This window comes from Talaromyces amestolkiae, assembly GCF_001896365.1.
Source record: "Talaromyces amestolkiae strain CIB chromosome Unknown scaffold1.1, whole genome shotgun sequence".
Taxonomy (NCBI): domain Eukaryota; kingdom Fungi; phylum Ascomycota; class Eurotiomycetes; order Eurotiales; family Trichocomaceae; genus Talaromyces; species Talaromyces amestolkiae.
In genome coordinates this window covers 1700967-1728047 of record NW_024468037.1, presented here as the reverse complement: position 1 = coordinate 1728047, position 27081 = coordinate 1700967, and the positions used below count along the sequence as shown (strand labels likewise).

Below are 27081 nucleotides of genomic sequence, written 5' to 3'. Positions count from 1 at the left end.
TCCGTTTTCTCACCACTTCCCCATTATTTTGCTACAACACGCTACTAAGCTAGTTATTTAATACATTTGCCTTTATAGTTGTCATACAAATTTACATATAATGCAATATTATGTGCCCCTAATGTCATAATCAATAACGCGTAGGTGTTTCGTAAATGGGAGGGTAAGCCCATTTTTCATCCCACTGTAAAAAGCACGACCTCGGTAAGGACACCAAGGCTAATACTGTTCAGCCAAAGTTACCAAGATTGAGCACTTGAGGGCAACAGCCAATCTGATGATGCTGGAAGTTGGTACGAAGACACGATGGTACTTCAGTACTAAAGCAAAAACTCGGCTACATCCGAGGAAACGATCGAAAAGCAATCTCCTTTAGTCAACTCGATTCCCAATGTTCCCAGATATTAAAAAGCGAAGCATGGTCCATGAGTGCATCCACCAGGCCGTCATTGAAGACTACGCCCATTCCATACTGGCTGTCCTCGAAAGGAACTCCCGTGATAGGTTCTGCGTTTAATGAGGCGGATGGATTCGTGGCGTTCTCTTGATTGACACCAGCAGCTTGAGCGGATGGAGATGTGCACGGCCGGTAAGTGGGAAACAATTGTTGAATGGCTTTCACGAATATTCCGCGGTATAGAGACGCAACAGTATACGTCTTTTGAAGCTCTTCCATGATTAGCATCAACATTTCAATCTTATGGAGTCTGAGATTTCGGGAGAGCAAGTCTCCAGATCTGCATAACAATAGATGCATCTGCATTGCCGGAACTAAGAGGGGCGGCCTGATTCAAATGGGAGAAAAATGTTAGTAATTGTCAGAAACTCTCTTGTTTCTAGTGGAATCCAATGAAGGACTTGAGCAATATTAGATACTCACGTCATAGGACCCGCAAAATCTAGCAAATTATTCTGGGCCAATGTTTCAAGAATGCCAGTAGTCTGAGAGGCTGCAGCATCAGCTTTGAGTCGCATTCGAAGGCACCAATCTTCAGGGTAATTAGATGGAAGTGTATCAGCAGTTTCCGACGAGAATGGACGATAGAATGTGATCGCAAGTGCCCTAGGTAGTAAAATCGAGCATGAGCCTCAGTGATACTGAAGAGGGCCGGTGTACTTACTGGTAGTGCAAATGGACGTGATAACAATTAAATGTAGCTAGCCGTGTCAGGCCTTTTTCGTACTTATCAGGTAACTGGCACCGAAGCAGCTTTGTCTCGAGGGCCTCAACTTCATCAAGGGACGGCATGGGTTTCATGACCTGGTAATTCATTAGACATTCACCCAATACCTTACTGAGATCAACTAGCATAACCCAGTACCGGCCCAACTGCGTCATTTCTTTCGGTATGAAAGCATCAGAAAGGAATCCGGGTACAGCCGCAACATCGTAAAGTAGATCAGAGGCCAGTGGCATGGGAGTATCGCAGTCCTGTATATTGATGCGCAGCGGTCTCCCGTAAGTGAGACCGAGCCATCGGTCGCGGAAAAAGCAACTCCACCAAAGACGACGCCATAACATTCGCTGCTGCTCAGTGAAGTTAGGATTATATCTTGACCCGTCCGGGTTACGGTGTAATCCAAGGACCTGACAAAGTGAAATTGCGATTCCGGTCCAGTACCAAGGCTGCATGTGCTCATCAAGCTCAGAATGCCAGAAGCCCAGAAGAAGCGAAGCCTGTAGAAGAGCAATTTTGTCTCTCTCTCCGCCATTGCTGTACATGCACTAGTATTGTATTCCATTTAGTTCAGGATTTGGGATAGGGCGAGTTCACACGACCGGACACAATCGGCCATTCTGGGGCTTGCCTACCTTCGCTCGGGAATACAGGACACTTTTCATTTCCTTCCGCGACTTGTATCCTTCTTTCTGAACAACAGACGCTGGAATAAACTGGCGTGAGGCATTAGTCGCACGGATATGGAGAAGCCAAGGGTGGACTTACGTTGACTGCAGCAAAAAAAATACACCATAAGAGAAGAATATTATATTCGTGTAGGCGCCCATCATGATAGTGGTTCAATATTTGGTCTATTTCAATGATTGGCATAATGGGGTGCACATGGGACATGTAGGCTCGCAGAAGACTCGCGCAAGTATCATTCCCTGGTAAGGCAAAGACACCTTTGGCTAGAAGGAACTTCCGGTCTTCCTCCGGTATGGGTTTCCTAGCTCGTGACGGAATGAGTAAATGCCGTTGAAGAGCTGTGCCTGGTGAACACAATTCCAATGCCGACGTCGGTCCTGTCTTTTCGCCTTTGCTGGAAATTAGCCTTGTCGAGAGTGATGTATGGTGACAATTACCCGTATAGAAAGGGACTCCGCCAGTTGTTTGCGACTGCCCCAAGGCAGCCGAGGCAATTTCAAGTCCATTTTCTTCCTCCTCACGACTGTTCTGGTCGTGAACCAAGTCCTCTTCTCGACGAGGAGCCGGTTGCCGCGGATCCGTTGTCATGGTGTCACTATCGACAGCAAGCCCACGTACCCTCGAGGAGGATCGTTGTGAGCGATTACTTGCATGCTTCCGGGCCTTTGGGGTGCTGGGGCAAAATTATTATCCTTGAGTTGTGGAGTCATAGCCTCTGCGGATGTTTCAGGCCATTCTTACACTTTTGGTTTCCTTGCAGTCACCACGCAATCGGCGCCGTCCTGAACACATCCAGTGCAGGGTATACTGGTCACCGAAAGACTGCATCGTACTTTGCGCTGCCGACAGGCGTCGCACGCTACAGTCGAGCGATAGCGTCGAGCTGGCTTAGCCACAGGGGTTGACTGCGAGCTGCTCTCCATCGTATTGTGCTAGCCGATTCCGAGGATTAACGGAGGAAGCGGATCGGACTTTTAGTGAGCAGTGATCGACGCTTCCGTACCACAGACGAGCTATGCCCATTCTGGTATCCTCGGATATCCACAGGTTGTTTGTTATTTAGCGATTGACTCCCACTAATACTATTCACTTGCCATCTTTCTATGAAAGAAGTCAATTATACTGATTCTAGTAATGGCGTGAAGTCTACTTGGTCAGATAAGCCACAATTGGGATGAGGCAAATTCAGTCGGGCGACGTCATCTTCGCAAATGCCGAGGTAGTAATTGGTAAATTCGGAGGCAGCAAGACAAAACCTAGCCAAAAGCAAATTTCCTGAAACTCAGGATATTACAGCACATAAAGGGGACAGTTTCGCGAGGTTTCGTGAAAGTCTTTTCATATATTATGAATCTCGTCTGCGCCAACAAGCGAGTGACAGAAAGGAAACTCGCCAAGCTCTTGAGGGAAGTATTCTAGTATGATTCCAAGGTTGTAGATACATGTACTGGTAAGAATCTGATATCAAGTGAGGGCTGGTAAAGTGTAAGTGTATACCTATAGCATCTCAGCATTGCACATAGATATTCTCTAGAACTCTAACTTCACAAACATTGAACATATCAAGAAAATGTGACATAATATACACATAGATAATACTCCACCAAAAGGTAAATATCATAGACAAATAGGCCTATGACATACGCCAATATCGTTACTGACAGTCGATGCATCAAACGAGCGCGAGCCCAGTCAATGCCCTGTTCTCATCGGAGAACAGCTTCATCCTATTCTTTCCGTCCCGATCGCAGCGGTAAAGACTGCCGCCAAGATCGGTCAGGTAGATACTGTTATTGGGAAGGTCCAGTTTCAAGCCTATGGCCTCATTCAGGTTTCTGCTGAGTATGTCGTAACCCAGACAGGATGTGTGAGGCTGAGGCAAGCCAAAATGATCGAGGTATAATCGATTCAAGGAGTTCCCGAAGGGGATTTCGCCACGATCAGTCCAATAAAGGACCCGAGTTTCCTCGTCAATCTCTAGATCAATCGGTTCTGGAAGGTTGCTCAAAATGCACTGGATGTCGTCCCTCGTGGATGCTGACTTCCCTTCAGGGGTAGATATGTTTGCGCAGAAGATACGCCCTTTTCCACCTTTCGATGGACCCTTCTGTGTCCAGTAAAATTTGCCCAGACTTGGTGCAACAGTCATTCCAACACACCATTTCATATTATCTCCAGCATCTGGCGCACTAGGGTCGCCAGTCTGAATCAAAACTTCGAATTCCGTCCCGTCAAAATTGCAACGTATGACACGAAGCCCTTCGCGGTCACAGAAGTAGAGCTTCTTTGATTCTGCATCCAATGCCAATTGTTTTGGTGTGTTGATGGCCCCTGGTGCTATAATAGTCTTGACATCGCCTCCATCCAAGTTTGCTGACAGCACCGCTCCATCCTCCTTTCCCGGGATACCCATGTTGGTCCAAAAAACTCGCTTGCTGCTGGGATCCACAACGATCCCATCTGGAAGAGCTTGACCTGTAGTGAGAGCCTTCTCTACGTGTCCATCTGCTGAGATCTGCAGAATTTCACCGGCCTCGAAGCTCGGTTCTTTGGATGACAAGCCAAGGTCCAAGACAAGAAGGCTGCGGCTTGCAGCATCAGATTTAGCGACTTCATCAGAGGGCTCGTAGAGGCCGCCCTTCGGAGACTTGGACCCGAGCTTGCCATAGTCCAGGTATTTCCTTTGCAGAAAATCGACGGTTTTTTCACTAGGGAGTCCTCTCTCGGCGATATAGTGCTTCTCAATAAATGCCACCGTGTCTAGACCGACGCCTAGAGAGAATCAAGGTCAAATTCAGATCGAAATGTCGAGGGACACAAGCGCGAAATTCAGATATAACGTGACCTGTAGGGAGATTACATACTGTCCATGCCTTTACAAGGTGCCATGCCTCCCTTGATGAAAATCTCCTTCCATATCGAATCAATCTCACTAGGAGTCGAAACCTCCTCAGCGAGGATCGTCAGAGATTCTCGCTTAACGGCAGCCCATAGGCGGTTGAAAATAAAGCCCGTGGACTCTTTCCTGGCGACATACGGCTTTGTAGCCGCTTCCTTAGAGCGTTCGAACATAAATTGAATGATTGAGGGATCTGTAAAGCCGTCTGTCATCAACTCGACCACCATAACCTGCGGAGGCATGTAGTAGTGCAAGTTCAAGATACGTGACTTCGTAGCATCGGACACCTTGTCAAGCATCTCAGAGGATTTGTACGAAGAAGAGTTGGATGCCAAAATACAGTCTTTCGGAGCAAGCTTATCCAGCTGCTCAAAGGTATCAATCTTCAGTTGGATCTTCTCGGGAACTACTTCAATAACGAGCCACGCGTTATTGACCGTATCTTCCAAATCCTCAGTTGCGGTAATATCGCCAGGTCTTGCTCCTGTTTTTTCTGCATAGGAATCTACATTCTGCTTTACGTAGGCGATACAGTCTGCGCGTTGTTCCGGAATGGGATCGCGAACCTGGACCTTGTAACCTGCCGATGCCCAGATACAGGCTACGAAGAGGGTCAGCACCTTCACGACATTATTGCTGATCTCACATACCGACTCGACGTCCCAAGACGCCTGCACCAAGGATGGCTACAGGGCGTTCCCTGTAGTTTTGGGGCGGCTGCCAATTAGGGATCATTTTGGCAATATCAAGATTAAGTATCGAAGACAAGAAATTGTCGAGTTTTAAAAAGTTCTCAGAAAAATCATTAAAATGTTGTTTTCGCCTGTTTCTAAAGTCGGCTAATTACTTAGAACCCCAGGAGTTTATATAATTGTCGGGGCTGACGTAGGCTCATACCAATGCTTTCTAACTTCCTGTCTCTCAACCAGCGCCACTGCCATGTATCTCGGGATGCCGACCAAGTCTTTCCTTCGTCTCCGAGGAATAGACCATCAGGCATCAGTAGAACCCCCTCGGTCTCTCGATTTCCCGGCGTGGAAAGAATGATCCATTCGGCCGCAGCATCGCATTCATCATACTATGAGCCCCTTTATTCATATTGAGGCGGTAGAGCACATTGTGGACAGCCTCTGCATTGTATGGCCGAAATGTCAAATAGGGAAGATAGTATGAACTTGAACCCGGGGTTCCGATTGGACGGTTTTTAATAGAAAATCGGAAACGTACCTCGGTAGACCCACAGGTGTAGATAGTTCCCTCCGAAGTTTGGCTCTATTCCTCGGAATAAGTGCGGGTTTGACTGCGAAATCAATGCTTTCCACTGTGGCAGTGGTTATCATCGCTCATTGCAAGTGTAGGCTCGTCCCTTCCACCGAAGAAAAATTCGTATCATCCCGGGATCCTATACGTAAAAGTTTCCCTGTCTCGGAATTCCTTTCAGTGAAATCACTCTGTAGATACTGATCACTGGCTCTATCTTCGCCCAGCCATCCGAACGTCCCAAATGAAAGGAGCATTACGAGGCTCTTATAATAGTTGATGAGTGCTGGATGCACCGTCACTGATACTTCAGACAATTGGTGAATAATTAGTATTCTATGAGATCTATAGAATATACCATCTTTTGTTACAACGTTTGGCTAACGCTCCATATCTATGAATGTAGATGGGTAAAATTAGAAGGACTCCCAGACCACAGCGACACTAAATGAACTGAATAGAGGGACGGAGTGAAAATTATTGATACATGTTATATAATTGTGAAGATCAAGAATATAGTGGCGACAGTACAGATCAAATAAACAGCAAATGAAATAAAGTGACAGAGTCAAAGGTCCATTTCCAAACAAAATACGAAAAATTTCCTTGCCAAATCCTCGCAGAAAGATGACAATTTGGCAATTTAGAAACAGAAAATCTGATCAGTCATCTTGGAAACCGGTCCAGGGGTCTGGAACCCTAGACCAGCCAAATTCATTTTAGATGCATTGACCATGCCCGGAGGCCCACAGAGCATAATCTTAGTCTCAGGAGATGGTGGAGGAAGATGTTCGCGCATAACGGCAGGCGTAACATAACCCTTACCATATTGCCATTTCGGGGAGGGATTGTCCAGCATGTACCAGATCTTGAAGGTTCTGGGGTATGCTAGTGCAAATGCTTCAAGCTTGTCGCGCATTAGGATGTCTTCTTCGGAGCGGTTGGCATAGATCAGATAAATCTCAGTAGTGTCGGTATCATCTTCACAGATCGCGCGAATAAGCTGGTACATCGGCGTGATACCTGTGCCACCAGCAACCATTCCGAGCTTCTTACACAGGCCCTTCTTGTAACGCATAGCACCCTTGGGACCTCGAAATGCGACTTTGTCACCAACCTTGAGATTGGCAAGGTACTTCCCTGTGAGGATACCGTCCGGGTAGCACTTGATCACAAGTTCTAATCTGCCGAGGTCGAGATTATTTGACGTTGGTGTATAAGAGCGTGACACTGGCTGGCCATCTATTGTTGCTTTAATGGAAACATGTTGACCGATGGGAAGACCAATGGCTTCATTTTTGCGTGGGAGCTGAAATACGAAGAGGTAGACATTGGGAGCCAAGAGCTCCTTTGCCACTAGAGGCAAGGTCTTGTATTCTTTTGGCTGGAGGAATCCCCGGATAAGGTGAGGGTCGATCTTGTGGACTGTGTTCCTTTTGATGTGAGGGGGAAATCTTCTGAATCCCGAGTCGATCTCCGTGAGTTTGGAAAGCTTGGATACTAAAACACTACCCAGCATTGCGAAGATGCAAGTAGCTGCGACAGCGCCATTGATGAAACCACCGTGAGGGAGAATGTCACCAAACTTGTTCGTTGGAAGCCGCGCCATCTGGAGAAGGGGCTTGCTGAGCTCATGGAGATTCAAGTGTGGCCTAAGTGAAATGGAGGCAAAGTATAGTGATAGAATTGAGCCAGCAGTCACTCCCACGGTTCGGACAGCACTAGAGCTACCCTTCCGTGGCTGTTGCACGACCGGCTCTTGAACAACCCTTACAGTAGTACGGGCCTTGTAGTCCGCGGCATCTTTCAATGTGCCAATCAGATAAGCCTCCAGGATTTCATCCGCATCCTCTGAATGGCCCACGTCCTCATATGCCTCAGTTGCATCTTTCCCAGCAACATCGACCAGGACGTCGACACCACCCGGATGATTCTTGACGTATTTAGTTACATCGTAGACTATTGGCACTGATTAGCCAGGGTGAGGTAGGAGGGCAAAGCGCCGCTCACCTTTTCCATGGATAGCCACCCACAAATCTGCCCTGCTTTTATGCACTTCGACCTCTTCTAGAGTGAATTCCCGCATGTTGATAGTAGTGCTGTGGGTAAGATAAGTCTTGTTTGACAATGGAGTTTATGGACAAGGAGGGGAACACGATGTCTTATAAAGTAGCGTTACGAATAACATATTTGGCTACTTTTTCAAGGCAAATGCTTTTATAGTATAGTCCAGATAAACATTGGGTATGCCGTAGGGGTTTAAGTTCGGCTCGGGATCCCGAGTAAAATCCTTGTCGTTCGGCTAGGTCGGAGCATAGTAGGCTTAGGGCTACGTCAGCTAAAATACCTCGGAAATGAAGTGTTTCCGAGGAATAGGAAATTCGCGCGATTTCTGTCATTAGAAGCTCGCTCTTTCGCAGCTATTCGAAAACTATCGCATTGATAGAGAAGCGCATGTATAGTCTTGATCTTCACCGACCCTCCGTACAGCCGTCTCCACGGAGACTATATAAATGCCGAGCTGCTCAAAGTCATTCTGTATATAGCCATTCACTATCTCAGTCTGTCTGTCATGCGTATTGCCATCTTCGTATGAAGTCAAATCCCACGCCCCGTCATGCCTTCACAAACATTCTACTTACTTGGACAAAGTCCATCCTCCGCCAGGGAAGTCCAGATAGATGCTTCCCAAACATTTGAGGGCCTGCAACTTCTCGTTGCCGGCCATTTTGCAATTGTAGAACCAAGTGGTTTGTACCACCTACGCGCTGATATAAATCAAAGCTACAATTCTGACAAATGCTGTGTAGGAATCAGTTTCCAGGGACCCGACGCTGTCCTAACTGAAGTGTCTGAGGTTCTGGCAGCGGCGACTCCTGTGCCCATCACAATCGATGGACATCCCGTTCGCGATCCACCCTGCCCGAAAGAATTGCCCTTCGTCGGTACCTTCTTTGAAGTCTATCCGGATCATCTTGGAAATCATCAACGTCTTTTCGAGAAGTACGGGCCGATCATCAGAACAAGTAACCTGGGTCGTGTCACCTACCAGACCAATGATCCGAAGATCGCCGCCATTGTGTTCTCTGAATCCGATTTCTTCACGAAAAAGATCAATGAATCCCATCCCCTGCACGCCCTAAAGACTCCTGCTGCTGGTGTTTTTCTTGGTGATACTGATACACCGGAATGGAGGGTCGCTCATAAATTCTTGCCTCCCGCTCTGGGCCCCAAGGCGGTTCGACACTATGCTCCGACGATGCAGAAGACTGTGGAGGATTCGTTCAAGGTATTCGACAAGTTGGACGAGCAGGATGAAGCGTGGAATGTCTACCAGTACATGTTGAAGCTGGGTTCCCAGGCTGTAGGCAAGCTCACCCTTGGGATAGACTTCCAACATTTCGACGCACCAGATGCTCCCGTTCATGAAATGGTTCACAACATCGCCGAAGTCCTATCCCTCAACAAAAAGGTCACCTCGAAAGGAAACTGGTACAGTTCCCTACCATTTGGCGACCCAAAAAGACTTAGGAATCTGAGAGCGCGCATTGAAGAAATGGTAGAGGAGTCAATGAAAAAGGCGTCAAGAGGAGGTGTTGAGGACCTCCCTCTCCAAGATGCGGCTTTGACAGCAAGCAACATGGTTGGTAAGTGACAGTTCTATTGAAAGACCCGCTGTAGCCGTAGGCTGTCAGGTTAACATTCAAAAGATTACGCTATTCGTGCCACTGACAACAAGGGCGAGAAATTGCCAAAGTCTAGCGTGGTTTGGGCCCTAGTCGTGGCTACGGGTGCCGGTTTCACAACCACCAGCTCTCTCCTCTCCTGGCTCATATACGGCCTCTGTCAGTATGAGGGCATGCAAGAGCGGTTGCTCCAAGAGTTGATTGACCACGGCTTCGATGAGAACACTGAAATGACTGCCGACTTCACGGACAAATTGGAGTTCCTTGACAAGTACATCAAAGAGACTCAGCGACGTCACAATCCCTCCTTTCAACCGGGACGGACTGCGAAAGTTGACCTAATCCTGCCAGGTGGATATAAGCTGCCGAAGGATGCAGTGGTGATCCCTGCCTTGCATCATATCCACAACCATCCCGGTCTCTGGGACAACCCTGCTCGGTTCAACCCTGATCGTTGGGACACAGAGGAAGTAAAAGGCAGGCACAAGGCGGCATATATCCCTTTTGCAATGGGCCCTCGTATGTGCATTGGATTCAACTTTGCGCTTCAGGAGATCAAGGTCTTTTTGCCCAAACTTGTCTACCGTTATAAGTTCTCCCGCGAAGGCGAAGAACCCATCGAGTACGACCCAATGTTCCAGTTGATCAGACCTAATAATCTTTACGTACGAGCAGAGCGTCGAACCAAATGGCCAGCAAAGTCGACAATAGCTTCATCGTGAGATTCTATGAGAATATTCGCCATGCACTTCCGAACATAGAGGATGGCGCGGGTCCAAAGACCGACAAAGAGAAACAAGTCATGATCTTCAACTTTGCATCACTAGCACCAGTATGTTTGGAAACTAAAATTGCTTAAGTGTCTGAACACTTATGGAGTTTGTTGGGAACAGCGGATGATGTTTGGCTCAAGAAGTCGTTTGAAATGTGCGGGCTCAGGCAAACTGTTTATATTGATTAGATTGGGAGTGGTAGTCGATCTTCAAATGTTGTTTATAGGCTTTGTATAATAAATATCTGCCAATTAAGGTGTCAAGGTGATCGATCACGCAAATTCTTTATAGTCTTGAGGTTTGCCCAGGAACCCATCCATGGACCTGGTAGGTTCTCTGAGACCTTGTAAGTCATCTTATAATCTATCAGGATTGTCCCCAACCGATTCTCTACTGTTGTATGTTTCTAATGTGAGAAGAAAGGTTGTAGGTCGGATTCTAATGAATTCCCCCCACATTGAACTGTGACATACGAAGCTCACGCAATCTAAGCGACATCCCATGTTTAATCTTGTATATACCTACGGACAAGCTTCGGAAAGTGTCCACGGTGAAAGCGATAAGGTTTCTTATTCTGAGGGCAAACGCCAAGTTAGGGTTAGGACTGTAACCGTCATTTTTCTGTATAGCTTCACGTTCTCATCTTTGTCCCGGAGAGTATCACAATCAAAATCTTCGAGACAGTTGCCCAATTGGGGGTTTTCGATAGGTAATGTCACCTTTCCTCTCACATACGAGTCTGATGTCAAACAGTCCGGAACAATTTGGGTTCGTTTGTCCTACTGGGCGTACAGCTCCAATCAAAGGGTTGCCAGATCAATATACGACACCTTTATAAGTTTCATTGTTCATTTCCTTGTAAAGACACCGCTGGGCGCAAATTAAATCCTTGTGTCACATGATTCTAGGATTATTTTACCTATATAAAGGCCCTCTCTCCTGCCCCAGGTTTTTGTTCCTTCTTCCTTCCTCATTCCCCTCAACCGCCTTCCTCAGCTTCTACTTCAAAAATAACTATATATGAGATATATAGATCTTACCCCCATTACCCAAGCCTGTCAGGAGGTTGCATTTCCTATTGCAAATGATGGTCACAATGTTCGTTATGCCGCTTCGAAAGGCTGTTCTTCGGTAAGATCATTAACATACTTTGAGGATGCTTTGCTAAATAGAGACTGGTTGAAAGGAAAGATCAGCGCTGTGCGTAAGAGGGGTTTGGGGTTTTCCAACCGTCAGTTGATATTATGCCAGAGCATATTCTGGCAAATTCTTTTCGCTTTCTACTGAGGCAAAGCTGGTAAGTCGATTCAATCAGCTCTAAGGCATATGTATGTCGGCTAACAATCTCAGTCAACGATTTTGCCGGTTCAAATTTACTTTACAGGCTGATGGGCATCCCTAATCAGACTCGGAAACAACACGAACACGGCAGTCACAACGTGGTTGCCGCTAATTAAATACGATGAATGACGATATACAAATAAACCTTTCTTGCGGAACAATGCCTCTTTTTTGATGCAGTGGTCTCTTTTCCGGTTTCTAGAAATACGGCGATTGGCAAACATAGATGCTGCTAATTTGCAGCCCTTTTACTCTTCCATTTAATGAAGCTATTCGGGGCGCAATCTGCACGAGAGTTTGATCCTCTAGGTTCGAGATTTTCGGCGATTTGTCATGCTACGTTTCACTCTAAGGCTCTACACACTACGTGATCATCTTTACTAGCTATATCGCTATTGGTGATCTTGGACAATTGGTAGCTTGATATATACTTTTGGTGTTATTCAGGTGGAATTGAGAACCCTCAATGCATTCAGCTTGGTGGGCTAAGACTGAACAGCCGGGTAAACACCACTCGCCGCAACGAACCGAACAGAAATGGAGATATGTCCAATATATGGTCCTCTTTCTCGTCTAAGTGAGTTTATTGACCTTCATCTCAGCTCCATAACACCGAAGGTGGTGCCCTATCACCTGCACTTCCAAGGGTCAAATGAGAAGAAACTCCGATTCTACGACCAAACTACCTTCGTGTGTGCAATGGAGGGAAAACTTTTTTCGAGCGACGAACTCTCGGAAACAGACCTAAAGTGGAAACCTTCCAACAAACAATTACTAGAGGTCGTCGTGGAGTGCCAGGCCATCGAGACACGGGAATCACGAGAATACGAAGTGTCGGAAAACAGTATGACACCAGGTATCCAACTCTTTCTTGTTCTTGCTAACATTTTACAGTTTCAAGTTGGCGCGACGAATTAGCCGCCAGGCAGCTCAATAATAACACGTCTACTATTCAAAATGATCCATTGCCACAGCGCGATCCAGAGAGTCAAGTCGTTCCAGCTACCAACACTAGAGAAGGAGTTGCGGGAGAGCATAACAAAGAAAAAGAGATCACGGCCGATCCCCAGACTCTGTGCAAATCTAGTCCCAGGGCCCGCACTGTGCCTGACACTCCTTGCACGCCCATTGCAGAAAATGCCCACAAGAAAACGGATCTCAAGGCTAATACAACTCTCAATTTCGATACACCAGACGCTGTGAGCATCGTTGAGATTGACGAAGAGGATTAGTTTACTTGGCAATCAAACGTGTAGGTTCCTCTATCCATCGATGCTAATATGATACTTACTCTGTCTTCTCATCTTGTGCAGAATATCAAAACTGAATCCGATGCTCGATCTGACGCAAACAAGCAGCGAAACTTACAATGTACAACATACTCTGTTATTTGCTCAAGGTGAAACGAGAGCAAGTAGCCAATACAATTCCAATCCAATATTATTGTGAAAAAGATAGTTGGACCAGAGAGTTCACATATCTTTATCATGGTGCCACTATTATCCTCGCTCCCCCAACACGTCTTAAGTATTGGGTAGAGAAATTTATCCAACATTACCAATATTCTATATAGACTAATGTCTGAAGAGATCTCATACTCACTCAATATACAAAATGCTTTACAGGCTCTAGAAAAAAAATTTCAACACACAGTCAAGAAGTACATAGACCAAAAAGAAACGAAAGGCCAGGTAATAACAGAAACCAATACTAATTCGTATATAACTAGAAAGCCCAGTATCAGTCATAAAGCCCAAATCACCGCAACATTTCCATTCATAGCTTTAGATAACAACAAATTTACCATAACTCTAGAGGAGATACTCAAATCACAGAATAATAAGTCTACGCCCCCTCAAATTATTAAAGTATTATCTAATTATAAGAATAACTACTAAAAACTTAGTTAGATCAATGACTATATTTAGAAGTATAGTGACTATAAGGTTGTCTTTACCACCGAACGCGTTATCAAAGTTTCTACAATCTTTAAGGTATATATGCCTCCTCATCCTAGTAGAGTATCTTGATGATCTCTCTTTCTCAGTAACTCCAGAGAAGATTTCCTTCAATGTACTCCCAATACATAGATAGCACAGTTTCCATCAAGAAAAGAATACAAGTAATTAATAAATTCAAACACAACAATCATTTCAACAGTAACACAAATAAAAGCTTCGACATCTTAATGGCCGCCCAGAAGACGATACAGGAATATCTCCCCATCATACAGACGTCCCAACTAATCAAAATCAAAAAGCCTTATTCCACTTCAGCATCTAACACAACAATGAAACAAATAGTAAATCCTATAGGACAAGAAAATACCTACTTTGAAGCCATACAACTACAGACGAAAGGCTACTTTTTTAAAAAGTTAGATGTCAGTCAGATCAATCTTCAGAGTGATTAAATAACACCGCTAACGGTGAGTGTAGCTCAGATACATAATTCATCTAGGCTATCCTCGCTGTTGTAAGCGTACTGTATAAGAGATATCTAAGAGAATTAAGATACAGAGAGATAACACAACCCAGTAGCTGTTTAGCCACATAATGCGTTTCATTACATAGAAAAAACATTAGCTTACTAATTATTCATTATTAGCATCAAGCATATTACATTAACAATCAATAATACAGACATTAATTCCTTAAAATAGTTTCATATCAAAAACATAGTAGTTTATACGCTTCAATGACCAGAACATTAATCGCTTTAGGTAAAGCATCCGGTGCACAACAAAAGAAGACAAATCGTAGACAATAGAACGAACAATCTTCCGCTGCCTTCAACAACCGATATCAGCTGGTACCATCAACTTCTTTCTTGTTATATTAAAAGATCCTTGTAGTATATGATATTGATATTGATAGCCCTGATACATATATTTTCCTTTTTTAGCACCCAAGTGGAACGCTTGCTTCGACTTTACACAGAAACCAAACGCGAGAATAAAGAGTTAGGATATTCCAGAAATAATGGAGAAAGAAGACTCCGCGCCTAGCTGCAACTTGCTTGAAAGAGGTTTTCTTTTCCTGTACAGCTCATAAAAGAGACAAGGACAAATTCCAATGGACCAGCTTAGAAACAATCTAGTTGTTGATTTTGGCTTTGAGGGATTCAATCTCCGCAGTGAGGTTTTGCATCTGTTCGGCTTGGGATGCAATGGTCTTGGTCTGCTGAGCAATCAACGCCTTGATTTCGGCAATGTCGTCCGACACAGAGGTCGAAGGAGCAGCAGGGTTCTGGGTGGTAGTTTTAGGTGTTTCGATGGTTGGTGTAGAAGCAACAGGGGTTGTGGCCTCCTTTTCTTCGATGGGAGATGGTGGGGACTTTGTGATAACGGGTGTCGAGGCGGCCCGTTCCACAGGCTTGGTCACTTCTTCAAAGCTAGATGCATCGTCAATCTCTTCTTCCTTCTCCTCATCGTCGTCGGCGAATTTGTCAACCATTGCGGCCATCGAGGCACCTTGATCCTTCATTGACGGGGCGGGTCGCACTACGACTGGGGTAGGCTCAGCGCGGACGGGTTCAGTAGCTGCAGGCTTGGCGGCCTCAGCCGGCTTTGGCGCATCGGCGGTGATGGTAGATGATGGCTTGGACTGAGTTGGAGTTACCTCCTTGAGCCCAGTACCATCGTAGATACCCTCCATGGAGATCTTGGAAGGGATAGCTTCCTTGCCAGCTTGCCATTCGGAGGAGCTCATGGCAGGCGTAATACCAGTGGTAGGAGGATAGATATCGTCTTGGAAGTTTTCAGACCGACGAGGCACAATGAATGATATAGGCTCGATATATGAGTCTGCCACAGATTTGTAGATTCGGACGACTTCATTTTGGTGGATGTTAACACCGCGCTTGGGCATGAAAGCCAGACCTCGTTGGGGATCGCCTGATTTATATTCGGAAAGGAACTCAAATTTGTCGTTTTCGTACTCGAAGTAGCGAATGTTGCCATCACTAATCGGTCAGTCACGAAACGAGGTACTAGATGCAAGACAAATATGGAAGACAAAAACGACTCACCCTTTACCAGCCAAGTATAGACATTGAGTACCCTCATCCCAGAAGGGAACACAAACACCAGAAATGGAGTCTAGAGTCTTGAATCCACTAATGGGTTCTCGCACCGCACGAACGTCCCAGAGAGCAAGCTGACGATCACTCATCTTGGAGAAACCTGTGGTGACAATTCGATCGTGTTCACCCATCCACACAGCTCGGCTGTTTTTGGCTCCAGAGTGTCCTGCAGTTTCCTGGGCAGGGCGCTCTTGGCGAACATCCCAAAGCCTCAATTTCTTGTCACGGGATGTGGTCACAAGAAGTGATCCATTGGCGCTCCAAGACTGAGACTGTACGATATCGCCTATTTTCAACGTGTATTTGGCGGCGCCAGCTTCAATATCCCAGATCTTGATCGTGTAATCTCCCGATGCTGTGGCAAGCACGTTCTCGGCAGCGGGGTTGAATAAGACGTGTCCGACCTTCCTGGGTGGCTGTTAGCCGTAATGCACGAAACTGAAATGACCTGCAGCTACTGACTTGGGGTGTCCGCTAAGCTTTCCGACAGGGGAAATATCTTGAACTTGGTCGACATCAACGTCGGGGCGAACGGTAAAGTTATCAGGCACACGCCAGAGGAAGACCTGTTATCTTAGCCAATTGACGCCGAAAGGTAATCATGTATATTTTACCTTGCCATCGTCGGCACCGGACGCAATCAATGAATCATTAAAAGGATTCCTAGTGGACCCATCAGCTTCGTGATGATTAATGTATGTTTCCTTTGTAAGTGCCTACCAATCGGTATCAAGAACAGCGGCAGTGTGTCCTCGGAACAATGGGATCTTCTCGGGAAGTTTTCCTCGCTCTTCAAGAGGAATGACTGCAAAGGCACCGCCACCACCGGCCTCCCAGTTGACTGCCAGGTATTGTGGGTTAACCTATTACGCGATTAGCGACATGGGATAATATGGCAGCCTTCGGCGTCGCACTTTGAGCAGGTTGGTATCCCAAGCATTGCGGGACACTCGCAAGTTATCATAACATTGTTCCTGTTCGTAGAAGATGAGTGATCGTCCAATGTAATCGTAAAGCTACTCTGTCGAATCTAGGCGTACTCGTCTTGTGGGTTGGCCAAAAACGTGTCCTACTCAGGAGAGCAGCATTAGCTCGTGCGCGAGGGAACGGGACAGCAGCGAGAGCACTTACGATACTTCGACGAGCGGACGAAACGACCAGACATGATGGTGGAAACAATGACGGACAAATTGACGAACAGAAAAGAAGAAAGTGGTCGCCAGGACCTTTGAGACGCAATTGAGGTTAGAGAGATGGAGTGCACGAAGGAGTAAGCTTGGAGAGTCTCAGCCGTCGCCGCAGATAAGTTGGCTGGCGCCAGAGTCCAGGGGTCTAAGCCCACCACCTACGTAGTTGCCGCGCAGCAATGATCTTGGGATACTACGTAAACACCAGGCAGTTCATAACAAGAATATTCAGAATTGACTACGGATTACTTGATTTTTAATATATATCGACAGTCAACCTGTATAGGAAGCGTAGAGAGACTGGCGATTGCGATCACGTGGGTGACGGACTCAGGGCTTCCCAAAACGGACTAGTCAAACGGCTCGGTATGCCCCTCTGCTGGCCTGAGGCACTAAGGCAGCAAGGCCCAAGCTGTTTGCCTGAACGGGTGCTGACTAAGGCCTTCCGTTTGTTTACATCGTTTCTCCGGGTAACCGCCGTCCCTGGCTTTGTTGATCTCGTTCAATTTAACCAGTGCTGCTGCGACTCTCGGACCGAATCGCATTTTCGTTACCTACCGCGACCAATACGACGAACTGCCATATTGAATTTGCTGGATCAGGTTGAACTCGCTCATGTTCTGACAAGCTTAAAACACACGCTATCGCCACGGTCTTCTAGTGTGATGCTGTTGTAGTGTTGTTTTTCAATTTTCTTGACGCCAAACCGCCAACTCTCGCTCCCCGCATTATTTTGCACCGCCTAGAACACCCATGGATGAGAATTCAGTCAACGTATGATCGAAATTCCTAGCTCAATGACGGTGTCTAATGAAGGACATACATTACAGATGGACTCACGCCCAGTCAGCAAACTGCGAATGCCACAAGCTGGCTTAGCAGAGATGAATTCAGCGAAAACAAACTCGCGATCTGGTTTGAAAGCCCCAGGTTTTGCGACGTCTGGAATAAAGCCTTCAGGCATTGCGAGTGTGTTTCAATGTTATATCTCTATGAATGCTTGGTGTTTAACTCGATCACAGAAGCGCCCTCGCATCAACCTTCCGCTTCCACATCCAGAATACCCAACGGACCCCCACGTACTCACGCCAGAACGAACTCGTTTTCCTCGTCGGTCTCTACCCGAACGACCCAGTCCAGAACAACGTCGTCCTCCTCATTTTCTCAGACTGTCGGATCGGGCTCTCGTGCGGCAACTTCAAGACCTCAGACGTCTATGGGCCAGCGAAGACCTGGCGCATCTTCTATCGCACGACCATACACTTCACTCGATACCCATGAGGAGGAATCACCGAGCAGTGTACTAGGCAAAAGAAAGGGTAGGCAACATTTCCCAAAGTCTTATCAAGTTACCCCTGGATCATACGATAAATACATGAACTGCACGATACAATTGACGCCTTGTCCAAGCCCATCTCACACCCCCATTGGCCCGCTTCCCCAACGCAGAGAACCCTCAATAAGTACCCTCATGAGCAAATTGTCCCTGTCGGAACCCAAGGATACCCCAATTGAACAAGCCACGCTAGCAAACAAAGCGCGCAAGATCCCCTTGCCCTCTGGGAATACAAGAGTACCCCTACGCCAGGCAAAATCTACGTGCCAATTGACATATACCCCACCCCGTCGCAAGCCCAAGTCTCTTCAAAAAACACCATCTGCTATAGTACCGTTTCTAACCAAGTCTTCTCAATTAAAAGCCTGGGAACATGACACTAGGCTGCAGGAACTCGAAACCTTCGCGGACACATTTTTCAGCAAGATATCACAAGTCGGCCAGAACAGTGATGTTATGAAGGATGCGATCAATCTGTACAAATCACGAGGTACGTATTTCTATGATGATAGGGGATCCTCGCTGACAACTCATAGTGGAGGAGCTCGAAAAGAACCGGGACGAAATTATGGCCAACAATTGCACGCTTCGTATTGAGATGGAATCGATGAAAAATAAACTTTCAACCGCCGAGGAAGCACTCAAAATCGCAGAAACTGAACATGAGATCGCCACGGACGAACACGAGCAACGTTTGCGCATTGAGACTGATGCTGTACGCGAGGAAGGTCAGACGCAATTGCAAAATTTGATCTCTCAACATCAAAACGAAATCGAGGACCTACGACGGCGCCATGAGAGAGAGCTTGACAACGAACGCAGTACTTACCAACGAGAAATCAGCCAAGTAACATCCCAGAGCGCCCTCGACACGCAAAAGGTTCATTTGGAAGTGGCGAACAGAGACAGGCAGATTGAAGCTCTTCAGCGTGACTTGCGCACCGCGCGTGATGATATCGAGGCCGAGAAATTGAAGAACCGGGAACTACGTCGGAACCTGGATACCTCTAGTAGCAATACTTTGACGTTGGAGTCCTCAGTTCGCGCCTTGAAAGCAAGGATTGAATTCTTGGAATCCGGAAGTCAAGAACAATCTCAAGCGTTCGAACGCCTTCAGAAACAATTAGAAGATGCTCTTGCTGAGACGAATGAGGCGAAAGAGAAGCTACGTAAGGAAGAGATGCTTCGACGCAAACTACACAATCAGGTGCAAGAGTTGAAGGGTAATATTCGTGTCTTCTGTCGTGTTCGGCCAACTCTCAATTTTGAGCCGGAATCTGATATTGCTCAAATCGCGTTTCCCGACGGTGGAGAAGACTGCAAGGAGATTGCAGTGATGGGACCTGAAGAGAGAAGCAGTTTGGGAACGGTGTCTCGAAAACAAAACGCATTCTCCTTTGATCGTGTCTTTGGGCCTGGTAACCAAAACGCCGACGTGTTTGAAGAAATCAGCCAACTGGTTCAAAGCGCTCTAGACGGCTACAATGTCTGCATTTTCTGCTATGGGCAGACTGGTAGTGGAAAGACACACACAATGTCGTCTGCAGATGGCATGATTCCGCGTGCAGTACACCAGATTTACGATACCGCAAAAAGCTTGGAAGAAAAAGGATGGACCTATACCATGGAGGGCAACTTTGTTGAAGTTTACAATGAAAACTTGAATGATCTTCTCGGAAAGGCCGATGATTTGGATAAGAAGAAACATGAAATTCGGCACGACATGCAGAGGTGCAAAACGACCATTACGGATGTCAATACGGTCACACTCGATTCCCCCGAGATGGTTGAGACCATTCTCAAGCGAGCTGCTGCCAATCGCTCTGTCGCAGCAACGAAGGCAAATGAAAGATCCTCCAGGTCACATTCTGTCTTTATTCTGCGACTGATGGGTCACAACAAGATAACTGGAGAGCGGTGTGAAGGAACCCTCAACCTGGTTGATCTTGCTGGTAGTGAACGACTAAGTCACAGCGGTGCAACTGGCGATCGTCTGAAGGAGACCCAAAACATTAATCGAAGCCTAAGCTGCCTAGGAGATGTTATCGGTGCTTTAGGCACAGGCAAGGAAGGTGGACACATTCCATATAGAAACAGCAAGGTTTGTTCTCATCCAAATCGTCTTATATATTTATCACTCTAACTTATTTCCAGCTTACATATCTGTTACAATTCTCGTTGGGTGGCAACTCTAAGACGCTGATGTTCGTCATGGTCAGTCCCCTGCAGGCACATCTCGGGGAGACCTTGACGAGTCTTAAGTTTGCAACGAAAGTACATAATACGCACATTGGGACGGCAAAACGTGTCTCAAAGATACAGAATTAAGCAGCGACTGACTACTTCCTTTACGATATGATACCACGAGTGCCAGTCAAAATGACATGGCTTTACCTCATTTGCATTGGTGTTTGGAGTTATACTATTTTTCTGATACGCTTCTTACTTTTTATACACGATGGTGTTTCTATTTTGCACTACAACTATAGTAGGATGTCACGTCGTGTTCGCTACGTTTTACTTTCCTGTTTTCTGATTGAAGTTTTGTAAATATTTGGGCTGCTGGGCAGCTGACGATCTTCGTGCGAGTATTTTATCAATTTGGAAGTGTCCATAGAGATGAGTATATTGACGTTGATTGAATATGATCATGAAGCAAGACTATTCTGCAGGTATCCGTATGATCCATTGTCACCTGAGATCCACAATTATGAGGTTAAGGGTATGGCCATGAATGCATGTGGCATTTATTGCTTATCGTCGAAGATCTCCGAGGTTGATCAATTTCTCGAGGTCGTATGCGAGACACTGGCACTTAATCCACTAGGAAACTATTCTGGATTTCTTTAAGAATAGGGTTCTGAAAGCACGCGATGCCTCTTGTTGTATTCCACCCAAGGCAGTTATAGCGTTATTCAAATTGGACTTCTTTATTCAGATAAAAAAAATGTGGGACAATCGGACAATCTCTCGGCTATCACAGATTTATACCATTCGCGTGCCCAATGATGAGTTACATTGTCTCGTGCGCCGACTCTAGCCCTAGCCCTGTTGCAGGCACCACGACGATAGTGTGACGTCAAACCTCCATAATCTGTGAAGCAGCAAGTTTCTCTTCAATATCGAGCAATATAAAACATCGGATATCGACTTGGGAGATTTTCTCAGTGACAGCAACAAGATCCTATCGACACCTACATCTGTCAATAAAATCGTCTCGTGGCGATATCAAAGCACCTTTCTCAACAAACCCTAGAAGCAAACCCTAACAGCAAACCCATCTTCAACCAACCCTTTACATCAACCTCACTGTCACAACTCGCCTAAAAGAATGACAACTCTAACGGGCTCCTGCTACTGCAAAAACATCAAATATGAACTCTCACTCAATTCGCCCGACGATGCTCGCACATCGCTGTGTCATTGTCGGAATTGCAAGAAAGCATTCGGGACAAACTATGGACTGACCGCAAAAATACCCAAGGACTCTTTGAAGATTACCCAGGGACAAATAAAGAAGCATTCGGCGGATAATGGTTCGGGAGTGGTGATTAATAGAGAGTTTTGTGATAATTGCGGGAGTTTCATTCTTGAGTATGGGGTGGGTTTCTTGCTTACCGTTTTGGTGTTAACGGTTACTGAAATCTTTGTGTAGGACGCGGTGAAGGATAAGTTTCGATATATTGTTGTCGGCTCGTTGGATGATCCAGAGGCTTTGCCTCCAAAGGGAGAGTTCTTCTGCAAGGAAAGGGTCTCTTGGATGCCAGAGGTACCCAGTAAGTCTACTTTGCATACCTCCTTGATGCACAGGTGCCATTATAACTGTGAGATAGATGTATTTCATAAGAGGGAGGTCAAGGAATAAAAGTACGTGGTATTCTCATTCAAGGTCAAGCTTTCATCTTCTTTTTCTGCCAAGTTGAACCGTTGCTTTTTTAAATATATGTTACTGAGAGGGGAGAGCTTCATTTACCCACAGTTGGGCTAGAGACACAATGATCATAGTTTGATACTCAAAACTGGAATAGCATCACTCAAGCTATTCAGTCAATATCACAATCTTTCCCTCGGCAGCGCTGTCTTCCATGCAACGATGAGCCTCCACAATTTGATCAATGTGAAATGTCTTGCCTATCTTCACTTTCAAGCTGCCATTCTCAACCTGCTGAATTAACTCATTGAGAGGAGTCGACATAAATTCCGGAGTCATCCCACCATACACAGTGAGCTTCGAACCCCATGGTATGTCGGATAAAATATTTAGGTCTTTGACGATCCATTCATTTCCAACTCTTCCTGCTACGCAGAGAGTGCCTCCTTGAGTGATGCACTTCAAGCTGTCTTTGAGCGTAGCGGCTCCGATCATTTCAAGTATCTTGTTGAACTTTTGATCGAACTCCTTCGCAGCCAACTGTGTCGCTAATTCTCCATCTTCTAGGAGAAACTCGTCTGCGCCATGTTCACGAAGCATTGATTCGCGATCCGCGCGTCGACTGGTAGCCGTTACATGTGCCCCCAAACTCTTTGCAAGCGTAATAGCAGTGAGCCCGATTGAAGTAGTCCCACCTCTAATCAACACGCGGTCTCCATGTTTCACTTCCAATGAACGATGTACACACCCGTATGAAACCTGCAACATCTCCGGTAACGCACCGAGTATCTCCCAACCCAACTTAGTCGGGTTGGTAATGGCCTGCACCTGATTCGAAGGAACAACAGTGTACTCCGCATAACCTCCGTCAAAGAAAAGACCCATTCCGCCCATAGCCGTCATGACGATTTGTCCTTTTTCGAATTCGCCGTTTGGTGCTTCCTCGACGACACCGGTAGCTTCAATACCGAGGATTCGGGGGAATTGAACGTTGGGTGAGAGGCCCTGACGGGTCCATTTCTCTGACCGGTTGAGACCGAAAGCTTTGACGCGGATGAGGACTTGGTTCACCTTCGGTTGAGGTATTTCTCGTGTTTCGAATTTGAGGGCTTCTGGACCGCCGGGTTCATGCACAACCACTGCTTTCATTGTTCCCAGTGATCTGGTATGAGCCATTTGACAATTGGAGAGGTATGACCGTGGTACTTGGAAGCTTAATAGTTTATTTGAGCTTAGGAAAGCCTTTTTGCGTGGTATATGGAATAATGAGCGAGATATCATAGTGGAGGAACGAAAGTTGTCAGCCAGTATTTATACTTTTGAAAGTTAGTTGCAACTTGACTATTAAAGTTGATTCAGTAGCAGCAGCAATAGCTTTCAAGAAAGGGCCCAGAAATTCCCCGACCCCTTAATTCTATCTCTGGGTTCGTAAAATGCGTAATATTCTTAGATAAAATTCCCTATTTAGGACTGTAAGACATACAACTCAAACCAGACAAACAGCAGGGATTGCATCGGCAGCCCTAGAAACTCGCCGATCCCAAATTTGGCAAAGTAAATTGGATCATCCAAACATCTCAAACATGACAAACATAATTAAGGTCGCATTTTAGATTCGTATACATTGGTTTTTGATTGTTTAAGTAGGTAGTTCTACGTTGTGCAGCCTAGGTATACACAAGCTAAGGAGAGCATAGACACATATGACCTTTGCTTAGATTCAAATTTACCTACGTAGCTATCAATATTTTGGGGCTTGCCTCAAGGTATGCTCCTTTTCATAATAGTCCAAGGCTACATAAAGTCTCGCCGGGATCACCATAACGTCGAAGCATAAAGTCCATATGGTATGAGATCATCCAATCATTATAGGTCCAATAGGCACGGAAAGAAGAGACAGTAAAACATCGACAACATCAACCCCTAAAGCTAGTAGAGTACTGGGGTCCGTCAAGCTCGTAACAACAGTAGACGTCGAACAACCCGCGTCTACCGGCTCCCCATTCATACGAGCTTCCAGCCAGATGAATGCATCCGGCGCACCAAGAATAGCCATAGTCGCATGTTCCGACAGCTCATCACGCAAATACTGAACGCGGGCACCGCCAGGACAGTAAACTTGTGAGACCAAATCATCAGTATTGTTGACCGGACTTATCTCATCTCCGGCGGATTTATAGATGTACAATGGTATTTCCGGTACATGTTGGCCCATTGCATTGGCCTCAAGTAGCGCAGTAGCTACCGGCCCGGTGAAGATGTTTGGATCCCTGACGTATGAATAGACATCTTGGCCAAGATAGGTGGTTATGTCTCCCGCGAGACAGAGAGTTTGGGTTTTGTTGAACGCAGCAGCCTTCGAGGGCAGCACATTCTCGGCAATCAGCTGGGCGGCACTCGGATACTCATTTGCTAGGCCCTGGATACCTGCGGGAATCAGGCCGGTGAATACGCCCTTGTTGGTAGCATATATCACGGGAAGAATCTGAGGGACAGTTCCTCCTAGAGCAGCTCCGGCAATTTTAAGCTCCGGGGCATAAGTTGGCTGCAGCTCGGCAGCAAATCCGCTAGCTAAACTGCCACCGGAATACCCCCACATGGTGATAGTCGCATCTGAAGAGATATTTGTAAACTCTGTCGATGCCAGTGCTGCTCGAATATTGTCCAGAGTGGCTTGACCAGAGAGGKTATTAGCCAAGAATGCGGACTTTGTGCCAAGATGATCGGGTACGGTAACCACCCATCCCTTTTCGAGGGCGGCTGTGATGAAAACCAATTCCAATTGAGGCATGATGAGACCAATTACTCCGTCTGTGGCAGCTTCTAGCTGGAAGGCATAAGATGGCGAGCAATCAGCATAAGCAGCATCTTGCGCCACAGCATAGGACAGCAATTTAGTGAAGTCTGCGTTATGCGGTATGAGAATGGTAGATACGGTTGCCACTGCATCGCCGAAAGAGTTTGTCGTTCGGTATAAGATCTGGTATGATGCCGCTAGATTGACTTTAACCAAACCGAATGCTGCGATGGGATACGGTGGTGTCCGATAACGTAAAATGCTGCCTGGCGCGGTGGACTCAAAGCCATCAGGAGGCACATAGAAAGGGTCATCAAGCGGGTACTGAGGCCCTGACCTAACGACCGGTATGCCAAAAGCCAGCAATGGCATCGACAGGCTGATAAGCCAGCAAGATAAAATTTTGAGGTTGACCATTTTCAGCCCAATTTGACTTGACGATCCCTTTCACAACTCAGCACAAGCCTCCATTTATGTGCAAATCTTGAGGTCAAATATAAACCTCAGATAGCACAGCGTCGTGTGTCACCAGGCTGATTCACTCCATCAGAAGCATATGCTCGAATCCCACGAGCGTTACCCCATACTTCCGTCGACATTGAGCCTCGGCGGCTTGTGGCCTCGATGATTTTTTTGAGTGTTGAACTTGAGAACCCCGCAGCTTGTTTGTTGGTTTTCTTCAGGCCACTTACTCAATCCGATATTAGTGCACGTGCTAGTAAAATCCTCCTCACGTATCAAGGAGGAGAACTTGACATTGCGGAGAAAATCACTTCCACTAAAAGCTTAGTGCTTAGTGATTAGCGGCTCGAATGCTACTGTTTTGGCCTTTCTCAGGAGACAGGGGTATTGCCATAATGATGATCGGCGTCAGTCTCTAGATTGCAGAACGATAATCCGAAGTAAACATAGCAGCCTTTCATGTCTTGTCAGCCTTGTCCAGGTTATGATTCATGATGGTTCCCCTCCTTAGATTTGATTCTTAAATGCCGAATACGAAGACGAACCCCTGGCTCTGAAATGCACTGACTGTAGTGTGACTATCATACATAGGACTTCGGGTTTCGCTGAATGTCTTCCAACATCACTCAATATCTGATAAGTATCAGTCATTGACGACTATTAAATAATGAACAATGGGTCCATATATAACCTGAAGCACCGGAAAGCACGTTTGAAGAGTCCATCATTTCGAATCTGTCGCTCACTCAAAGCGAGGCCTAAACTGCTATTATTGATCAATTCAGCAGCTCAGTCATACTTGGACGGCTGCATTATCTGCATGACAGTGCATCAGACTGCATGTGGCTTAAGGTTTCCGGTCAAGAAGCTCTTTTCTCTCTAAATCCAACGTTCTCTTGAACTTCTTTCAGATGTTTGGGCGGCGTTCGAAGCCAAATCGGCCTCGGTATTTCCCACCTTGCGTGCAGATCCTCATGTGTCGGGGCAGGGTTCCCCACACAAAACATGAGCTTAAAGCGTTGAGAATTCGAGGCCGTATAGCTGAATTCCTGATAGGTGCGAATTTGAAGAATAAAATTCAATTATATCTTTTACGATGAACTGGACGGAGAAGGTAAATATTATTCGGTGTTATGATTCGTTGTTGCATTCCTTACGTATCCAGGATAACTCACCATACCCCTTTTATTATCTGGAGATCCCAAAGTTGACGTGAGCTACCGTCTTCAAAATTTCGGTCAAAATTTGATCGACAACGTGCTGTAGATATAAAAAATTGAGCTATCTATCTGGGACGTACTAAGAATACCCGTCTGGTAGAAGTAGAGCCATTCAAGTTATAAAGTATTTGCAATTTCTTTGGTCTGCAGTTGTTGGAAACCCTTCCTGGAAAAGCCGAATACCTTGATAAACTGGCATTTTCCTTCATTTTGCATCGCTCTTATCTGTGTGGCATGTACATTCACTTTCGTCGTGTCAACAGATCTTATCAGTGAGGCCATCCAACGTCTGATTGCG

At 46.1% G+C, this 27081-nt stretch overlaps 8 protein-coding genes across 8 annotated transcripts; 2 read left to right on the top strand and 6 right to left on the bottom strand.

Annotated features, from left to right (window-relative positions):
* Positions 1 to 376: 376 nt before the first annotated feature.
* On the bottom strand, positions 377 to 2791 carry BHQ10_000566 (uncharacterized protein; the record flags this gene model as incomplete). The annotated part of the gene is made up of 8 exons (XM_040878159.1): positions 377 to 707; positions 881 to 1063; positions 1122 to 1726; positions 1814 to 1894; positions 1947 to 2257; positions 2306 to 2541; positions 2610 to 2650; positions 2702 to 2791. The coding sequence occupies 8 exons, from the start codon at positions 2789 to 2791 to the stop codon at positions 377 to 379; spliced, it is 1878 nt and encodes a 625-aa protein (XP_040729071.1).
* Positions 2792 to 3540: 749 nt separating this feature from the next.
* On the bottom strand, positions 3541 to 5502 carry BHQ10_000565 (uncharacterized protein; the record flags this gene model as incomplete). The annotated part of the gene is made up of 3 exons (XM_040878149.1): positions 3541 to 4640; positions 4733 to 5368; positions 5418 to 5502. 3 exons carry the CDS (start codon positions 5500 to 5502, stop codon positions 3541 to 3543), a joined length of 1821 nt encoding a protein of 606 aa, XP_040729070.1.
* Positions 5503 to 6670: 1168 nt separating this feature from the next.
* Positions 6671 to 8113, bottom strand: BHQ10_000564 (uncharacterized protein; the record flags this gene model as incomplete). The annotated part of the gene is made up of 2 exons (XM_040878138.1): positions 6671 to 7986; positions 8038 to 8113. 2 exons carry the CDS (start codon positions 8111 to 8113, stop codon positions 6671 to 6673), a joined length of 1392 nt encoding a protein of 463 aa, XP_040729069.1.
* A 531-nt stretch (positions 8114 to 8644) lies between these two features.
* Positions 8645 to 13059, top strand: BHQ10_000563 (uncharacterized protein; the record flags this gene model as incomplete). The annotated part of the gene is made up of 7 exons (XM_040878127.1): positions 8645 to 8777; positions 8838 to 9674; positions 9738 to 10335; positions 10389 to 10545; positions 11116 to 11195; positions 12430 to 12671; positions 12722 to 13059. 7 exons carry the CDS (start codon positions 8645 to 8647, stop codon positions 13057 to 13059), a joined length of 2385 nt encoding a protein of 794 aa, XP_040729068.1.
* A 1863-nt stretch (positions 13060 to 14922) lies between these two features.
* On the bottom strand, positions 14923 to 17075 carry BHQ10_000562 (uncharacterized protein; the record flags this gene model as incomplete). The annotated part of the gene is made up of 8 exons (XM_040878116.1): positions 14923 to 15790; positions 15857 to 16318; positions 16373 to 16476; positions 16525 to 16573; positions 16631 to 16773; positions 16825 to 16884; positions 16951 to 16979; positions 17042 to 17075. 8 exons carry the CDS (start codon positions 17073 to 17075, stop codon positions 14923 to 14925), a joined length of 1749 nt encoding a protein of 582 aa, XP_040729067.1.
* A 1493-nt stretch (positions 17076 to 18568) lies between these two features.
* Positions 18569 to 20761, top strand: BHQ10_000561 (uncharacterized protein; the record flags this gene model as incomplete). The annotated part of the gene is made up of 3 exons (XM_040878105.1): positions 18569 to 18923; positions 18970 to 20534; positions 20588 to 20761. 3 exons carry the CDS (start codon positions 18569 to 18571, stop codon positions 20759 to 20761), a joined length of 2094 nt encoding a protein of 697 aa, XP_040729066.1.
* Positions 20762 to 22472: 1711 nt separating this feature from the next.
* BHQ10_000560 (uncharacterized protein) lies at positions 22473 to 23453 on the bottom strand (the record flags this gene model as incomplete). The annotated part of the gene is made up of 1 exon (XM_040878094.1): positions 22473 to 23453. One exon carries the CDS (start codon positions 23451 to 23453, stop codon positions 22473 to 22475), a length of 981 nt encoding a protein of 326 aa, XP_040729065.1.
* Positions 23454 to 24159: 706 nt separating this feature from the next.
* BHQ10_000559 (uncharacterized protein) lies at positions 24160 to 25518 on the bottom strand (the record flags this gene model as incomplete). The annotated part of the gene is made up of 1 exon (XM_040878082.1): positions 24160 to 25518. One exon carries the CDS (start codon positions 25516 to 25518, stop codon positions 24160 to 24162), a length of 1359 nt encoding a protein of 452 aa, XP_040729064.1.
* Positions 25519 to 27081: the final 1563 nt, after the last annotated feature.